At 45.3% G+C, this 18,448-nt stretch overlaps 1 protein-coding gene across 1 annotated transcript in view; it reads right to left on the bottom strand.

The window, feature by feature from the left end:
- Window positions 1-7,103: 7,103 nt before the first annotated feature.
- myt1la (myelin transcription factor 1-like, a) overlaps window positions 7,104-18,448 on the bottom strand; it is a 40,980-nt gene continuing 29,635 nt past the window's right edge. The window contains exons 14-23 of the mRNA XM_038968728.1: window positions 14,191-14,424; window positions 13,124-13,245; window positions 12,932-13,000; window positions 12,703-12,765; window positions 11,213-11,296; window positions 10,131-10,352; window positions 9,886-9,977; window positions 9,667-9,770; window positions 9,223-9,366; window positions 7,104-7,244 (exon numbers count right to left, since the gene is read on the bottom strand). Coding sequence (XP_038824656.1) covers window positions 7,104-7,244; window positions 9,223-9,366; window positions 9,667-9,770; window positions 9,886-9,977; window positions 10,131-10,352; window positions 11,213-11,296; window positions 12,703-12,765; window positions 12,932-13,000; window positions 13,124-13,245; window positions 14,191-14,424 — 1,275 coding nt within the window. The remainder of the gene's footprint in view (window positions 7,245-9,222; window positions 9,367-9,666; window positions 9,771-9,885; window positions 9,978-10,130; window positions 10,353-11,212; window positions 11,297-12,702; window positions 12,766-12,931; window positions 13,001-13,123; window positions 13,246-14,190; window positions 14,425-18,448) is intronic.

Genomic DNA, 18,448 nt, shown 5'->3' with positions numbered 1-18,448 from the left:
CAGGACCCTTGTATCCTGGGGTTGGACTTTCTTAGGAGCACAGGCTGCCAGTTAGACCTAAATAGGGGCACACTGAGCTTCCAGGGAGGGCCGGAAGTCACCATGGCCCCCCCTAATGTCACATTCACTCAACCCAACAAACCCTTTACTCCAACAGTTAAAGCAGCAGAGACTCATGGCTGCCCCCCCTCCCCCACAGCTGTGTGTGACTTTTCCCCAGCCCCCTGTCACCTACTGCGGTGTGTTACATTCCCCCAGCTACCTCCATGACACAGCCCTCTGTGAGCCCAGGCCGCGCCCCCCCAGCCCAGCTACCCCAGATGGGAGAGGAGAGGACACTGTCTGCAGTGAGGGAGATATGGGGGAGGAACTGTGTTGGTCTTGACCCCGAGCAGCAGGAACGGTTGTGGCAGTTGCTGTTTGAATTCAGAGACAGCTTTGCGCTGAGTGAGGAAGAGGTGGGTCAGACTCATCTGGTGCAGCATGAGATCGACACAGGTGATGCTCGACCCATCAAGATGCGTCCCCGCCGTATCCCGCTGGCACGCCAGGAGGCGGCAGACAAGGCTGTGTTGGAGATGCAGCGGGCAGACTTCATTGAGCCCTCAGACAGCCCCTGGGCGGCGCCAGTCGTCATGGTTCCGAAGAAGGGGGGCAAGCTGAGGTTCTGTGCGGACTACAGGCGGCTGAATGAGGTAACCAGGAAGGACTCATACCCCATACCACGTATCGATGAGTCGCTGGACCTGGTTAGGGGGTCCTCCTGGTTCTCCTCACTAGACCTCCGCAGTGGCTACTGGCAGGTGCCCCTCTCCCCAGAGGCCAGAGCCAAAACTGCATTCTCCACTAACAGAGGACACTGGCAGTTCAAGGTCCTGTGCTTTGGCCTGTGCAACGCTCCAGCTACTTTTGAGCGTTTGATGGACAGGGTGCTGGATGGCATCCCCAGACAGCAGTGTCTGGTATACCTCGATGACATCCTGGCCCATGGCAGCTCCTTCCAGTCAGCCCTGGGGGCGCTACGGCGTGTGCTGGAGAGGGTGGCTGCCGCAGGTCTGAAGCTCCACCCCGAGAAGTGCCACTTCATGAGGAGAGAGGTGTCCTTCTTGGGCCACCGAGTGGGGAAGGAGGGGATCAGCACCATGGAGGACAAGGTAGGGGCTGTCAGAGACTGGCCCACCCCCACCGACCAGCGTCAGCTGAAGAGCTTCCTGGGCCTGGCCTCGTACTACAGGAGGTTTGTACGGGGCTTCTCAAGCGTTGCTGCTCCACTGAACCGCCTGCTGCCGAAGGACAAAGCTTTCACTTGGACAGTGGAGTGTGAGGAGGCGTTCAACACCCTCAAACGTGCACTGATCGAGGCCCCCGTGCTCGCCCCCCCTGACCTCACCTTGCCCTTTATCCTGGACACAGACGCGAGCAATGTGGGCATGGGTGGGGTGCTGGCCCAGGTGGGGCCAGCGGGGGAGAGAGTGGTGGCGTACTTCAGCAAAACATTTGACAAACATGAGCGCCGCTACTGTGTCACCCGGCGGGAGCTCTTGGCTGTTGTGGCTTCCGTCAAACACTTCAAGTACTACCTGGGTGGTCTGCCCTTTACTGTAAGGACTGACCACTCTGCTCTCCAGTGGCTCATGTCTTTCAGAGAGCCAGAGGGGCAGGTGGCACGCTGGTTGGAGGAGCTTCAGCCGTATGACTTCACAGTGGTGCACAGGGCAGGGGCACGCCACTCCAACGCCGACGCCATGTCCCGTCGGCCCTGTACTGCAGACGGCTGCCGCCACTGCGAACGGAGAGAGGGACGGGAGAGAGAGCTGTGTGCAGAGGGGGTCTGTGCCACAGTGTGTCGGGCGAGCGGGCCTGTCTGCTGTGAGCTGCAGACTGTCAACGTGGCTGAATGGCGGCAGCAGCAGGGACGGGACACAGACCTACAGCCAGTGCTACAGTGGGTAGAGGCGCAGGTGAGGCCACCATGGGAAGAGGTGACAGCGCTCTCACTCGCGACCAAAGGGTTGTGGTCAAAGTTTGAGAGACTGCGGCTGGCTGATGGCGTGCTACAGCGGGCATGGAAGGAGTCAGCTACGGGAGAGGAGAGGTGGCAGGTGGTGGTCCCAAAAGCATTGCGGGAGGCTGTGCTCCAGAGTACTCATGGCGGGGTGGGGACTGGACACTTTGGGGTCACAAAAACACTGCGCCGTCTCCGTCAGGGCTTCTACTGGGGGCAGCACAAGAGGGATGTGGAGGACTTTTGTCGCCGCTGTGACAACTGCACAGCGAGAAAGGGCCCCCCAGGCCGCTCTCATGCTCAGCTCCAACAGTTCCCAGTGGGGGCTCCCATGGAGAGGGTGGGAGTGGATGTAGTTGGGCCGTTCCCCACCACAGACAGTGGAAACCGCTGGGTGCTCACGGCCATGGACTATTTCACAAAATGGCCCGAGGCCTATGCTCTGCCTGACCAGGAGGCAGAGACCATCGTCGACGCCCTGACAGCGGGGATGTTCAGCAGGTTTGGAGCTGCAGAGTCCATCCACAGCGACCAGGGCAGAAACTTTGAGTCCCGTGTGTTCGCCGCCATGTGTGAGAGGCTGGGTATGCACAAGACCCGCACTACTCCTCTCCATCCTCAAAGTGATGGCCTTGTAGAGCGCTTCAATAAAACGCTTGGACAGCAGCTGGCCATCGTCTCTTCCAAACACCAGCGTGACTGGGACAAGCACCTGCCTATGGTCCTCATGGCATGCCGCTCCGCTGTCCAAGACTCCACCTCCTGCACGCCTGCCCTCCTCATGCTGGGGAGAGAGATCCGCACCCCTGCGGAGATGGCGTTTGGTCGGCCCCTGGATAGCCCTCATGTTCCCCCGGGGCCGGAGTATGCCCGGAGACTCCAGGACCGCCTGGAGACAGCCCACACCTTCGCCAGAGAGCAGCTGGTGAATGCAGGTGTGAGGCAGAAGAGGAACTATGACGTGCACACCCGGGGAAGGCACTTTGTGGCTGGGGAGCTGGTCTGGGTCTACAGCCCGCTAAGGAAAAAAGGCAGATGCCCCAAGTTGGACAGTCACTGGGTGGGACCCTGCAGTGTCCTGGAGAGGGTAGGGGAGGTTGTTTACCGGGTGCAGCTTCCTCCCAGGGGGAGAAAGGTGGCACTGCACCGGGACAGGTTAGCCCCATACAGAGGGGCCTCTTCTCCCCAAACCCCAGGAACCCCCACAATTCCCCTCTCTGGCAATGCCATTCTCCAGGCACCCACCCCCAGGTGCCGCAGACAAGGCTCCAGACAGCCCACTCCCCCTGTCTCCCCCCCTGTGTCACCGCGTGGTTCCCCAGAGCCACGGACTGTATTACCCGTTCCCGCTTCCTTGTCCCCCATATCCCTGCCTTCATCCCCTGGTTCCCAGAGGGGCACTCTGCGACCATCACGGCCACGCAGGCAAAGGAGACCTCCGGGTCGCTTCAGAGACTTTGTTTGTTCCCTCGGGGACGAGGGACTTTGTGGTGGGGGGGCTGTGTAGCGACCCGCACAGACAGCTGTGTGTTATGTGTTAGGCTAGTAGGTGGTTGTGTTCGCGGGGTCCGACATGTCAGTCAACCTGCTATCTGCCAATCACGGGAATGCCTGGAATGTTCTGATGCCGGGCATCCTGGCGGTTGGCGGAGTGGCGTGGAGGGGGGTTGGGCAGGGGGATGGAGCATTGGAAGTTAAGACCAGGTTTTGCCTTTGTTCTCTCTCTTACGTCTGGGCTTCACAAGAGAAGGTCACGATTGGCTTGTGGGTTATCTTTCATTTATTTGGCGTGGGCTACGGCCAAACAGTAGCCTGTGTAAAGTTGGTTTAATAAACCGTCCATTCGTAAACTCAATCCTCTGTCTGGACAGTCGTTCTTTTATGATCTAGTCAGGTCATTACAATATTAGAATATCTTTGTCAGGAACAAGTCAGTAATCTGTCTTATCCTGCGCGATGATACATTGAACCCGTATATACGAAAATTGCATTTACCATTTACTGCTTAGTTAATAAAAAATACATAGCATACAATCGGTGACTCATCGTCATACTTGTCCTTATACCAGATTGAATTGACGCAACCCTAACAATAGTTTTTTTCTCTCACGGTAGTTGGACTTCACAATAACATAGTTCCTCTTCTGTTGTCATTCAGGACAGGAGGATAGACTACAGATGCTTGCTGGCTCTGTTAAAGTCAAAGTCATGTCAGTGACTCTGCAGCTAAGTGTGTTCTTGGATTATTTCTCTTCTCGTGTTTTCATTCATATGTGAGGCAATCATTTGAGGAAACAATACAAGTTAGTGTTGCAACACAAGTTTTATTCAGAGTAAGAGATGTCAACACCAGCGTGATAAAAATCGTACAAACTTCACAATTTCAAATGAAATATCACAGCAACTTGTGATCTTAAACATACAAAATTAAAGATCAACAAAAATCATGCCATGTGGTACCAAAATTAAGTTGGAAAGTTTGCAAGAGGGAGAGAGGGGACAGGGAAAGGATAGAAGGAAATTAATGTTGTATAAAATCCTTTCATCAAAGCATTACTCAAAATAAATCGTAATTGTAGCAGTTTAATCGATTGATCAATTCACAAATATTCATATGAAAATTCTTCTGCACTCTAGCATGTGACATGTTAGTGTTCTCTATGTAAATAATCACAGATAACCTTTTACATTTGTTATTACAATATGTACTGACTGTTGGTGAGTAGGACATTTGTGCTTAAAATTCCCATTTCCTTTGTATCAGTAAGAATAATTGACTAAAGAAAATAGTACAAGCTGTCGATCTATCTATAGCGTTACTTTATTGGCAAAAAGCTGCAGACACAAAGCTTTAGACACAGGCATATGGAGTCATATGGAATGTGGACCTCAAGTCTAGTAGGAGGTCCAAAGAGATGCTTTGAAGTGTGAGATCAGGTCAATGACTAGCTAAGCCTATAGCACCCTCATGTTGACTATCTAGAAGGGATGTCTGAATTGAACTTGACTCACTCAGCCCTAAGTCTCGCGGCTGCATTTAGACAGGTAGCCCAATTCTGATATTTCTTTCACTAATTTGTCGTTTGACCAATCAGATCAGTTCCGAAAAGATCTGACGTGAAAAGATCTATGTGATTGGTACAAAAGACCAATTACTTGAAAAAATATCAGAATTGGACCGCCTGTCTAAACGCAGTCCTGGACTTCACACTCTAGGCTACTTCCAAGGACAGTACGTCTTAGGTACTGTTGCCATATACAGTCGTTTAAATTCAAATAATGATCTCTATGTATTGATATAATTGGGTCAAACTCCCCATGATGTGCATGCACAATAAACTGTATTAAAGAACACATTTATAATCCATTAGTAGAGTCATCTTCAGCAAGTGCATGTCACATGGTTATGCCAATTTGTATAGGAAATGTAATTATTAATAAGTAAATACTATGTAAGGGTAGATTTGTTGCAGTTGGCTGATGATTAAAAGGTTATGGCATTATAGGGGGCTGACATTGACACTCACATTGCATTATAATGGTGTTTTTAAGTACTATGAAAACATTTATTGAGGGTGTCTCATAGAAAGGGATAGCAATTTCCTCATGAAATTGTCATCAATCATAGAAACGCTAGTAAATCGTGGACCACTATTAGCAATATCACTTCCGTTATTCTTTGCTGTTATAATAGATATCAATAAAGTTTTTTACCAATAGATCCATTTTTAGGACAGAATCAGAAAGCAATCTTTAGCTCGTGTCATGTTGTGTGGCTCAGACACATACTATGCATGATTGCAAAGACATTTCTACTGAACAAGTGCAATAATATACTATGACAAATGGGGGACATTGACCCTGTAAGTCCAGCGCATCAATCAGCCTTTATAAAGATAACTTTTCTAGAAAACTTCTGACCATCAATTTGACCCTTCAAGTACCTCTAAGTTTCAATAAAAACATCAAAACAAAGGTGTTCCTGTGCAAAATCGAACATGAGAGAACGAAACTCATAAACTCATCCATCTTTCATTTTGGAACTGATCGCCGCATGATGAATCCCGAAAACATGATTGTATTAAAAGATTTATACAAAACTTAATACATTTACATTTAGTAAAAAGATTTATCAGCTCTGCTAATTTTATTTATAAGAAATTGCATATACCCAAACTTTTTTTTCTATATAGATTGCATCCCATATCTAAACAAGTGATTTAATCATTGTTATACCAATATTGCTGATAAGTTGTCCTACTAGCTATTCAATAAGATTTACGATTAAAATAAATTAGTCACGCTAGATTGTCTCCTACATTTCCCATAGCCATTGGTCATCCCGCTCTGTGTTTGAAATGGAAATAGTTTAACAGCACAGATTACTAAGACTTTTTATTTCTAACTTAATGAAGTACAGTCCATTCTAGATGATGGGAGTTGCACCACTTAGTTTCCGTCTCATGATGTTTGAAATTTGTCATATTTATACATAGTTTCTTCTCGTACTTTATTTAAACATAGACATTATTATTAGTCTCCACACAGACCACTGAAGACAAAGAGTTTTTTCAAACATTGTTACAAAAATCGATACATTTACATCCATTAAACAATCTTCACACCAAAGGTCTTTTTTTGTATTCTATTAAATCACAAAAAGAAACGCTTATCTAAACATGATTGCTCCTCACATTGCCCTCATCTGGCTCCCGACCCATGGGACTCAGTTTAGTCCTTTTTATCAATAAGCGTTCAAATAATGAATGAAACAAGCGTACAATTAATAAATACATATACACAAAAATGTGCATACATTAGCAGCTATAAACAGTACATCGCGTTATATTAGGTCATATGAAAATGTACAAAACGTGTATGTTCTTTTAAACTTTTGCCATTGGGAACTATTTTTAAAGCAAGGCAAAAATATCATAACCATGGAGCTCAGAGCATAACAGTGTAATAAAAGAAACATGATGGTAATTTACAGCAGCAAAAAAAATCCTGATCCATTCTCTCTTTTGACCCTTTTTCGTTGCTTTAACATCATTTGATTTAGCCTCTGACAGTGCCTTTTTCGCAGGTAGATAGGCTACTACACTTGGATGCCTTGCACCGCTTGTTTGATGTTCTCCAATAGGGCCTTGTTCTCTGGACTCTGGTATTGGTCCTGATGGGTGTACATATCTGTCAAAGTATTCACATAACTATCAAAGTTGTGTTCATTCATTGGCTCCTGTGAGGGGAAAAAGACTCCAATGAGGAAAATGGTACATACGCAATTCAGTCGGATTTCATATTGATGATCATTTCATTTTCTTTCAAAGAGAAGGGAAGGGAGGGAAAGAGAAATTGTTCAGGGAAGGACACTGACAGCTGCAAACATTGTAAGGACAGTATGGGCACTGGGGCTGTACTAAGTGTATACAATACTTCATCAATTTCATAAAATGTAACCATTTACATAGTCCTATGTACACTACAGTTGATCTAACGCAGCTCCAAAACATGCAAAGTCCGTGTAGATTGATTTTAGCAACTCATAGAAGGCATGATGGTTGATGCTTATCTCATGGAGACAAAATTATGACTGACATCACATAAATAAACTAATATAATGTGTGCAACTAGTGAGATGTAGGAGTTGTGGGAGCCATTTCTCAGATAGGAGCACACACTGTAACAGTAGCATGAGCAGACAGACAGACAGACAGACAGACAGACAGACAGACAGACAGACAGACAGACAGACAGACAGACAGACAGACAGACAGACAGACAGACAGACAGACAGACAGACAGACAGACAGACAGACAGACAGACAGACAGACAGACAGACATTGAATATGCAATAGCAGACTGAACATACTCGCTTCCTTGACTGTGACTGTGTTATAACTGTGTAAATATGGCTCGTGGTGTCACGGCCACTTCCTTGTCAGCAACAAAATTCTTCTAAGAAGCCACAAAACGTCTCTAAATATGACCAAACCATTGAATCGTAGTATAACGCAGCAACATGTATGGACAATTGTGATGCATAAACACCACAGAGAGTGTTCACGAGTATAGGAGGAAGACTTAAGGGAGGAGATGATAGTGCAGAAGAAACGGATAATAATTAGACTATGAAAAGGAGTCTCTTACTCTGTGGGGCATCTGTAAACAGCAGCTATGTTTAACTGGGGCCTCTTTCTGTGGCATCGGTTTCTACAGGAAGAGGTGTGAAGAGAATAGAGATAGATATAATTCTATTAGCCTGCTGTAATAAAGGGAGCAAAATTCTAGCCTGGTCGCAGATATTTTTGTGCTCTCTTGCTAATAGTTATTTTCATGACGTTTGGCATAACAATGACTATAGCAGTTGGCTATAACACAAACAGAAATGGTTCCAGGCTAGCAAAATGCTTTATAACCCTACTAAAACGTGATCCCCTCACATTAATGGTTGGACAACAGGGAGCCATATTCAGAGGGAGAGATTTCATTCATTACTAAGCAACTTTGGTGCCTTTTACGTCAAGCAGTATCCAATCAGCCCTGCTCTTATTCATACGCAAGAGCTGTAATTGGATAATACAGGCACATGACACGTCAAGGCAGCCATGATTTATTTCTCAACTGAAACCAAGCAGGGGGGAGTGTGTGTGTGTGGGGGGGGGGGGGATTATTAGATTATTAGTCTGTTACAGGAAGTGTTGTAGCACAGAAGCATATGAACTGCTGAGAAAACAAGTGACAAACAGAAAGCAGCAGATGAAACAACCCAACTATGTCATTGCAGTCGGCCCTTGTGTTGCAATGATTTTTCAAGCACATAACAGGGTAAGAGATGTATTTTTTTTCCCGAATTCTTGATGTGTTCTGTTTAAATGGCATCAACAAACAATCAATATGGAAATAAACATATCCAATTTGGTAGAATGAGTGGAATAAGCCACTACCATGATATGACCATGTCTTGTTTTCACTCATGTTACGTTGACTAATTTACTCCAAATGGCCCTGGGTTTCAACACTTGCAATCATGGAACGTCAAAGTGGCATACTTTCAAGTGTGCCATCTAGTATCTTTGACAACATAGCCTTTTTACCTAACCCCACGTCCTATTTCCCCATAAACCCGTTCTTGATTCCTATGGCATCTTAGTTCGACTTGATACAGTGCTTGTCCGACAGTAACTGTTGTAGGCTAAGTTGTGATGGTACTTACCATATGTGGGAGCTGGATATTAGCTAAGCTGTTGATGAGAGACTGGCTGAGGTTGGCTAGTTCGTGCAGTAGGGAATCATTCTGCTGCTCAATAACTTTGTTCTCCTCCTCTATGGACTTCAGGTTAGTCTCCATAGTGGTGATCTGGGAAAGGAGAGAAAGAAGTGCATTGAAGTTGATGAACCAGAGTGACTGACTGTTTGACAACTGACAACAGCGGGTTCTGTCTGACAACGGAGAGGGACTTCTTTTGGATCCTTAAAAATGTACTGCGCTAGTCCTATCACAGTTACTTGGGGGGATGAAACATCAAAATCAAGTTAAATGCATTTGATCTAAGCTTTAATCCAGCAACCTGTTTCAAAATTTGCCCAAATTTAGCATGACTGATTGCCCTATAATAATTAATGAATGAATCTCGATTAAGTAATGCATGAATCTTACTTGTGTCCTAAGTTTAATCATGTCTGATTCCACTTGATTGTTTGATTCGTTTAGATCTTTGATTTCTGTATCCAGCTGTTTGATGTCCTCGTCATTTTCTATTCCTAGAAAAGGGGAAACATAAAATGCACTGTGGATTCAGCTTGAATATGTTTTGATAAAACCAGGAAGTGGCATAGTCAAGGGACATTCTGACTGGTATTTGTGCCTGGTTATTACCTTTGCTTGCTCGTTGCTTGATTGTTAACATTTCTACCCCAGTCATTCTGGCTTTCTTCATGGCTGAGGTGGCACGGGGGCAACCAGAAAGACTGAGGAAAAAAGGCATATACACTACTGGTGAATAAAATCATATTACTCCAACCCTGCTGGTCTCAACCATAATTGACATTATTGATCCAATACTTGGTTACATTTAGACACAGTTGCTCATCTACACCAGAGCCATGCAGAGCGCCACCCACCTCCGATGGGTCAGGAAGCTCCCGCTGACATGTCCTGATCCATCGCAGCCCGGGGTCGGGCACGACATGCCGTCTGTCTTCCCGGACTTCCATGCAAACTGGGAGCCGTTGACGTAGCCATCCTTCTGCCGCTTGGCCGCCAGGGGGCAGCCCGACGCGCTGCGGTGGGACGCGTACTTCCCCGTCACGTGACCCTGTCCATCACAGCCTGGGACTGGACACCTGCGGAGAGGAGGGGTCACAAAGGTCAGTCAGGTCACGACCTCGCTCTCCTCACTTGCAGCACACCTGTCCCTGGTAAATGTCATCCACACAATACAAAGACAACTAGAAAAAGATTAGCGACTCTAATGAAAACTGTCTCCGGTTTATAGACATTTACCCGTGGTTCTACATTGTCCTTCAGAGTGACATTTGGGCTGATTAGAACTAGCACAGTGTGTCTGCGGGCCGCTCCACCCCGGCAGTGGAGAGGTCAGTGTTAATTATGACTGCAATGTTAATGATGATGGTACATCCAGTGAACCTCGTAGGGATAGAGGTGGCAGCAACAGCTGTGCAGAGATTGGGAGGTGATTGGTGAAAGGACACATAGTGAACTTTAGATGATTTGCGGCAAGGTCATACGCGCTTAACATTATGGCATCCTTAAGTGGTGGAAAGGTAACCTTTACTGTACTGTACCCACTAGGTGTACTACACTGGTTGTAGAGAATCAGAGGTGAAATGCATGACTATGACTTCAAGAGAATACAGATGTAGGATCTTAATTTGATCACTCTTTTGTTGCTGAGAATTTTCCTGCATGGCAGGAAATGCAAGCTTGCAGTGTATTCAACGTTTAAAAAGGCTTCTAAAGTTTGTGCTTTTCACTTTAAAATGTCAGACTTGATTTGCCCTTGTGAAAAATGTATTAAACCCTACAAAAAATGTCCATTAATTATAATCTACATAATAATTCACATTTCCTGTTGCTGCGGGATTATTTTCCTGCTGTAGCAAACTGGCTCAAATTAAGATCCTACATCTGCATGTTGACAAATTTACCAAGATGCTATACTACTATCCGTTCCAACCCTCACCTAATTGGCTCCTGGTCGTCCTTGTCCTCCTTGCTGTGCAGTATCTTGATCCCGCTCTTCTTCGCCCGTGGACAGCCTGACAGACTAGAGGGGAAAGGTCTTGTGCAGTTCACTACCATCTTAAGAGTATGAGTACAACATCAGTACATTTGCAGTTCATCAAAAGACAAATCACATCTCAGAATGATAGCTCTGTAAAGTTGGTATCAGATGGTTTCAAGACAAACCATGTAACCTATACACTACTGTTCAAATGTTTGGGGTCACTTAAAAATGTCCTTGTTTTTGAAAGAAAAGCACATTTTTTGTCCATTCAAATAACATCAAATTAATCAGAAATACAGTGTAGACATTGTTAATGTTGTAAATGACTATTGTAGCTGGAAACGGCAGATTTTCTTTTTAATGGAATATCTACATAGGGGTACAGAGGCCCATTACCAGCAACTTCTGTGTTCCAATGGCACGTTGTGTAGCTAATCCAAGTTTGTCATTTTAAAAGGCTAATTGGTCATTAGAAAACCCTTTTGCAATTATGTTAGCACAGCTGAAAACTGTTGTCCTGATTAAAGAAGCAATACAACTGAACTTCTTTAGACTAGTTGAGTATCTGGAGCATCAGCATTTGTTGGTTTGATTACAGGCTCAAAATGGCCAGAAACAAATAACTTACTTCTGAAACTCGTCAGTCTATTCTTGTTCTGAGAAATGAAAGCTAGTCCATGCGAGAAATTGCCAAGAAACTGAAGATCTCATACAACTCTGTGTACTACTCCCTTCACTGAACAGCGCAAACGAGCTCTAACCAGAATAGAAAGAGGAGCGGGAGGCCCCGGTGCACAACTGAGCAAGAGGACAAGTACATTAGAGTGTCTAGTTTGAGAAACAGAAGCCTGACAAGTCCTCAACTGGCAGCTTCATTAAATAGTACCCGCAAAACACCAGTCTCAACGTCAACAGTGAAGAGGCGACTCCTGGATGCTGGTCTTCTAGGCAGAGTTCCTCTGTCCAGTGTCTGTGTTCTTTTGCCCATCTTAATCTTTTATTTTTATTGGCCAGTCTGAGATATGACTTTTTCTTTTTAACTCTGCCTAGTAGGCCAGCATCCTGGAGTCGCCTCTTCACTGTTGACGTTGAGACTGGTGTTTTGCGGGTACTATTTAAGGAAGCTGCCAGTTGAGGACTTGTGAGGCGTCTGTTTCTCAAAGTAGTGCTTTTCTTTCAAAAACAAGGACATTTCTAAGTGACCCCAAACTTTTGAACTGTAGTGTACATGCATATACGGTAACAAATGACTATCAGAGCTCAGTGAAACTGAAAACAGAGAAGTCTAAACAATCCACACACCAATACAACTGTCAGGTATGCACTACAAAATAGGTAATATACTGTATATGTATCTATGCATCACTGTTTTCTACAATCTGAAATGTTAGGGGCTGCTGAATATCCTGCGTGGCTTTTTGTCATTATGATGGGTTGCAAGCTACCTCCTGTGCGAGGCGTAGTTCCCAGTGATGTGTCCAGACCCGTCACATGCCGGAGTGGGACACCTGGGACAGAGGGGACAAGGAGAGTGACTACAGGGGACAGGGTAATACCAAAGCTGACAGCATCAACACTTATCAGGCTATTGGTCTGCTAGGCTACGTAAAGACTAAAATATAGAATGCACAATTGTCTCTATCAGAGACACTGGAGAAATAGGGTTATGCTTACTTGAGGTCTTGGGCATTGGTTGTCATCATACTGCGGATGCTTTTGTCAGCTAACTGGCAGTTTGAGAGACTAGAGAACACACAGACATACAATGATAACATCAGATGTGGAAAATGGTCGCTAGGTAAAGAGGGTATAATGAATGTCAAGTAGTAAAAAGGAGATGACAAAATAAGCTTGTTTTGGTCTTACGTGATGAGTTCCTTCTTGCCCTCCTTGCAGACGGAGTACTTGTGTTTGGGGCTGGGCATGGTCACGTCCCCTCCATAGTGCTGCTCATCCAGAAGGTCCTGGAATGGGTCCAGGTCATCGACCTGGTGGAGGGATGAAAAAAAGGAAGACTACATCATGTCATCATGTAGCCTATGACCATAACATTGGCATATTCACACATCCTACATTTTTTCAATTAGTACACGATTACAATTCATACTCATATTCACATCCCACACATCTCACATCCCCATTTTTTCAATTACTCAGCAAGATCCAATTTCTTGGTATCAAGCAATACCGAAGAAACCCTCTCCCCTCAATCTCAATGCTCATGTCCCGCTGAAAATGTTTCATCCATGCCTTATTAGCAAGCCCAATTACGGTTACGACTACACCCCTTCAACTTCAAGCTTTTTAATCTGACATTGCAAGTGTATCAATTTACTGCATGGGTTGCTTTGTGTAATAGCAGAGATTCAAAATACAATGTGTAAAGATGATCTATCAGGCACTAACTATATAATGCTGCTGAGCCTTAATGTATCTCACAAACCATGAATCCACAATTGTGTGCGTCAATCAGTCACTGGGTGAATCTCAAATGTATTTCCTTGATTCCACTTCTCCTCTTTCCTTTCCTCCTTCTCAGAGGGGAGGAACCTCAGATCTTCTGCTCCAATGTGCTTTGGGAAGGAGACGATGAGGGAGGATGTGAGGTATCAAGGAAAACAATTGAGATTCACTCATTGAGTCAATGCAGTACCGGTAGCATCCACTAGATGTCAGTGAAAGACTATCAGTGGATACTGGATACCCCGCCAAATCAAATCACCATTACCTGTGTGCTGCCGGTCTATGGCTCATTAAGGAATATTGAACACTCGCAGAGAGTAAAATATTTTCTGGATAAGCCACCTTTGAATTGTGCCTCCACTGCAAGAGACCATTGGAATATAATAGAGGACTATTCTGTTCAATTTTGAACACAAAAACACATTACCCCATAACTACATTACCCATAATGCTGCGGCCCTTCCCCATACCTCTTTGTGATCGTCGTCAGTGATGCGCTTGATCTTGGTGTAGTCCACTGGTAGGTCCCAGCAGTCGGCCTCACTCATCTGGTAGCAGCGGCTGCTGTTTAGCAGGGCCTGGCGCTGGGGGGACATGGGCTGCAGGGGCGTCAGCACCGTGCCACTCCCCTCAGGACCCCCAGGCTGCCCACGGCTCACACTCAGCTCCAGGGTACTGTTGTCATCCACGTCCCCATCAGGACTCTGTCAGAGAGAGGGAGATGGAGGGAGGGATGAAGAGAGAAGGGGGAGAGTAAGGTAAATAGAATGAAAGAAAGATGAGAAGGAGAAGAGAGCAAGGGAGCACGATAAATAGATTGTAGGAGGTAAAGAGGAGAGAGAGAATGGAGAGGGTTGATAGAGGGAGAGAAGCAGAGAGAGAAAGCGAGGGAGAGACTAATTACTCCTCCTCTTTGGCCCACTCTGCAGCCCGCACTGTGATGGAGAGGAGATTAATGTACAACACAGGGAATATCCCCGCGGCTCTCTGATGATGATGATGATGATGACGATGGTGCACACAGAGACAGACTGCGCCAGAGCAAGACCATGTCCTCACAGAGAGGTCACTCTCTCTTGCCTCTGCACAGGGGGCATGATTACTAGAAAGAGACCGAGAGAGGGAGTGTGAGAGCGCGAGAGAGAGAGCGGCAACTGAAATGCTCATTGATCCATTCCAGGCTGTCTTAAAAAGCCAAGGGCTCCAGTCCACCGCGCCCAATGCATCTCTTTGTCTCACAGTGTTAGATACTATACTGCTCTCATGGCTGTCCGTGCCCTGCACCGGGGCTCTAAATTAAAAAATATATATTGGTAGCACCGGTGCACCATTGGTAGCATAACATCAAATTTAGGAGCACCAGAAAATACGGTTTTATTGTATCTACTGAGATATAGCCTATGTGAATTCTAGTTACTTCTGAAGCACATGTTGTGCTCTAGATTTAAAAAAAAAAATGTAACCATGTAAATACATTTGTTGACATAAAGAAAGCTAAAACGTTGATACAAATACTTGTCATTGAAATTAAAAAGTCATTTGTGGAATATTAGGTTTCTACATTGTGTAAAAGCACTATTTTCCTATTGAGATGCATTGCATTGAATATCGTGCACTGTCTCTTTAAGAATGTCAAGTTTGTGATGATGACGTGCAAGATATCTGACATGTATTCATTGCCATGACCATTGATCTCCTCAAGAAGCTATCCCCTTTCCTTTCTTTCTGTGTCCCCAAATGTTTGGATATACTGGTAAAGTTACCAGGTTGTTAGCTAGCTATTTAATGAGGTAACAAACATGACTGAACAAGGTGTAAAACAAATGCGGCCCGCAAGTAGTTTTAGAAAGTACCACGACATGGCTTGTGAATGTAATATACACTGCTCAAAAAAATAAAGGGAACACTTAAACAACACAATGTAACTCCAAGTCAATCACACTTCTGTGAAATCAAACTGTCCACTTAGGAAGCAACACTGATTGACAATAAATTGCACATGCTGTTGTGCAAATGGAATAGACAAAAGGTGGAAATTATAGGCAATTAGCAAGACACCCCCAATAAAGGAGTGATTCTGCAGGTGGTGACCACAGACCACTTCTCAGTTCCTATGCTTCCTGGCTGATGTTTTGGTCACTTTTGAATGCTGGCGGTGCTCTCTCTCTAGTGGTAGCATGAGACGGAGTCTACAACCCACACAAGTGGCTCAGGTAGTGCAGCTCATCCAGGATGGCACATCAATGCGAGCTGTGGCAAGAAGGTTTGCTGTGTCTGTCAGCGTAATGTCCAGAGCATGGAGGCGCTACCAGGAGACAGGCCAGTACATCAGGAGACGTGGAGGAGGCCGTAGGAGGGCAACAACCCAGCAGCAGGACCGCTACCTCCGCCTTTGTGCAAGGAGTAGCACTGCCAGAGCCCTGCAAAATGACCTCCAGCAGGCCACAAATGTGCATGTGTCTGCTCAAACGGTCAGAAACAGACTCCATGAGGGTGGTATGAGGGCCCGACGTCCACAGGTGGGGGTTGTGCTTACAGCCCAACACCGTGCAGGACGTTTGGCATTTGCCAGAGAACACCAATATTGGCAAATTCGCCACTGGCGCCCTGTGCTCTTCACAGATGACAGCAGGTTCACACTGAGCACATGAGCACATGTGACAGACGTGACAGAGTCTGGAGACGCCGTGGAGAACGTTCTGCTGCCTGCAACATCCTCCAGCATGACCGGTTTGGCGGTGGGTCAGTCATGGTGTGGGGTGGCATTTCTTTGTGGGGCCGCACAGCCCTCCATGTGCTCGCCAGAGGTAGCCTGACTGCCATTAGGTACCGAGATGAGATCCTCAGACCCCTTGTGAGACCATATGCTGACACATGCACATTTGTGGCCTGCTGGAGGTCATTTTGCAGGGCTCTGGCAGTGCTCCGCCTTGCACAAAGGCGGAGGTAGCGGTCCTGCTGCTGGGTTGTTGCCCTCCTACGGCCTCCTCCACGTCTCCTGATGTACTGGCCTGTCTCCTGGTAGCGCCTCCATGCTCTGGACACTACGCTGACAGACACAGCAAACCTTCTTGCCACAGCTCGCATTGATGTGCCATCCTGGATGAGCTGCACTACCTGAGCCACTTGTGTGGGTTGTAGACTCCGTCTCATGCTACCACTAGAGTGAGAGCACCGCCAGCATTCAAAAGTGACCAAAACATCAGCCAGGAAGCATAGGAACTGAGAAGTGGTCTGTGGTCACCACCTGCAGAATCACTCCTTTATTGGGGGTGTCTTGCTAATTGCCTATAATTTCCACCTTTTGTCTATTCCATTTGCACAACAGCATGTGAAATGTATTGTCAATCAGTGTTGCTTCCTAAGTGGACAGTTTGATTTCACAGAAGTGTGATTGACTTGGAATTACATTGTGTTGTTTAAGTGTTCCCTTTATTTTTTTGAGCAGTGTATATATATATATATATATATATATATATATATACTGTATATATTTAGGATTTTCTTTTTGCAGGGTGATCCCAAATTAAAACTCCAGGTCAAACAGCAAATTATTTTGCCAAATTGGTCGCTCTTTAGAGCAGGCTGTACCCCATAATACAAGGAATGTGCCACACACAGAATCAAAGGATGCCAGGTCAGACTGCATCATTCTGTAATAAGCAAAGCAGCAAAGCCTAAATTGCTGAATGACTCAGACAAGGGCCCACTTTTCACTAGAACTGAACTTTTCACTAGAACTGACTCAGACAAGGGCCCACTTTTCACTAGAACTGACTCAGGGTGGCAGTAAGGAAGATATAATATCCCTATTTTGTCAGAGATATAATGCAAATGTAGTCTGATAGATTGAAAGAGCAATAAAGAAAGCAGGAAAGATAGGGGCAATAAATAGACTGAAAGGAGAAAGATAGGGGAAATAAATAGACTGAAAGGAGAAAGATAGGGGAAATAAATAGACTGAAAGGAGAAAGATAGGGGCAATAAATAGACTGAAAGGAGAAAGATAGGGGAAATAAATAGACTGAAAGGAGAAAGATAGGGGCAATAAATAGACTGAAAGGAGAAAGATAGGGGAAATAAATAGACTGAAAGGAGAAAGATAGGGGAAAGAAATAGACTGAAAATGAGAAAGATAGGGGCAATAAATAGACTGAAAATGAGAAAGATAGGGGCAATAAATAGACTGAAAGGAGAAAGATAGGGGAAATAAATAGACTGAAAAGGAGAAAGATAGGGGAAATAAATAGACTGAAAGGAGAAAGATAGGGGAAATAAATAGACTAAAAAGGAGAAAGATAGGGGCAATAAATAGACTGAAAGGCAGAAAGATAAGGGAAATAAATAGACTGAAAGGAGAAAGATAGGGGAAATAAATAGACTGAAAAGGAGAAAGATAGGGGAAATAAATAGACTGAAAGGAGAAAGATAGGGGAAATAAATAGACTGAAAAGGAGAAAGATAGGGGCAATAAATAGACTGAAAGGCAGAAAGATAAGGGAAATAAATAGACTGAAATGAGAAAGATAGGGGGAATAAATAGACTGAAAGGAGAAAGATAGGGGAAATAAATAGACTGAAAAGGAGAAAGAAAGGGGAAATAAATAGACTGAAAGGAGAAAGATAGGGGCAATAAATAGACTGAAAGGAGAAAGATAGGGGCAATAAATAGACTGAAAGGAGAAAGATAGGGGAAATAAATAGACTGAAAAGGAGAAAGATAGGGGA

Source organism: Salvelinus namaycush, chromosome 29 (assembly GCF_016432855.1).
Source record: "Salvelinus namaycush isolate Seneca chromosome 29, SaNama_1.0, whole genome shotgun sequence".
Taxonomy (NCBI): domain Eukaryota; kingdom Metazoa; phylum Chordata; class Actinopteri; order Salmoniformes; family Salmonidae; genus Salvelinus; species Salvelinus namaycush.
This window is presented reverse-complemented; position numbering and strand designations above follow the sequence as displayed.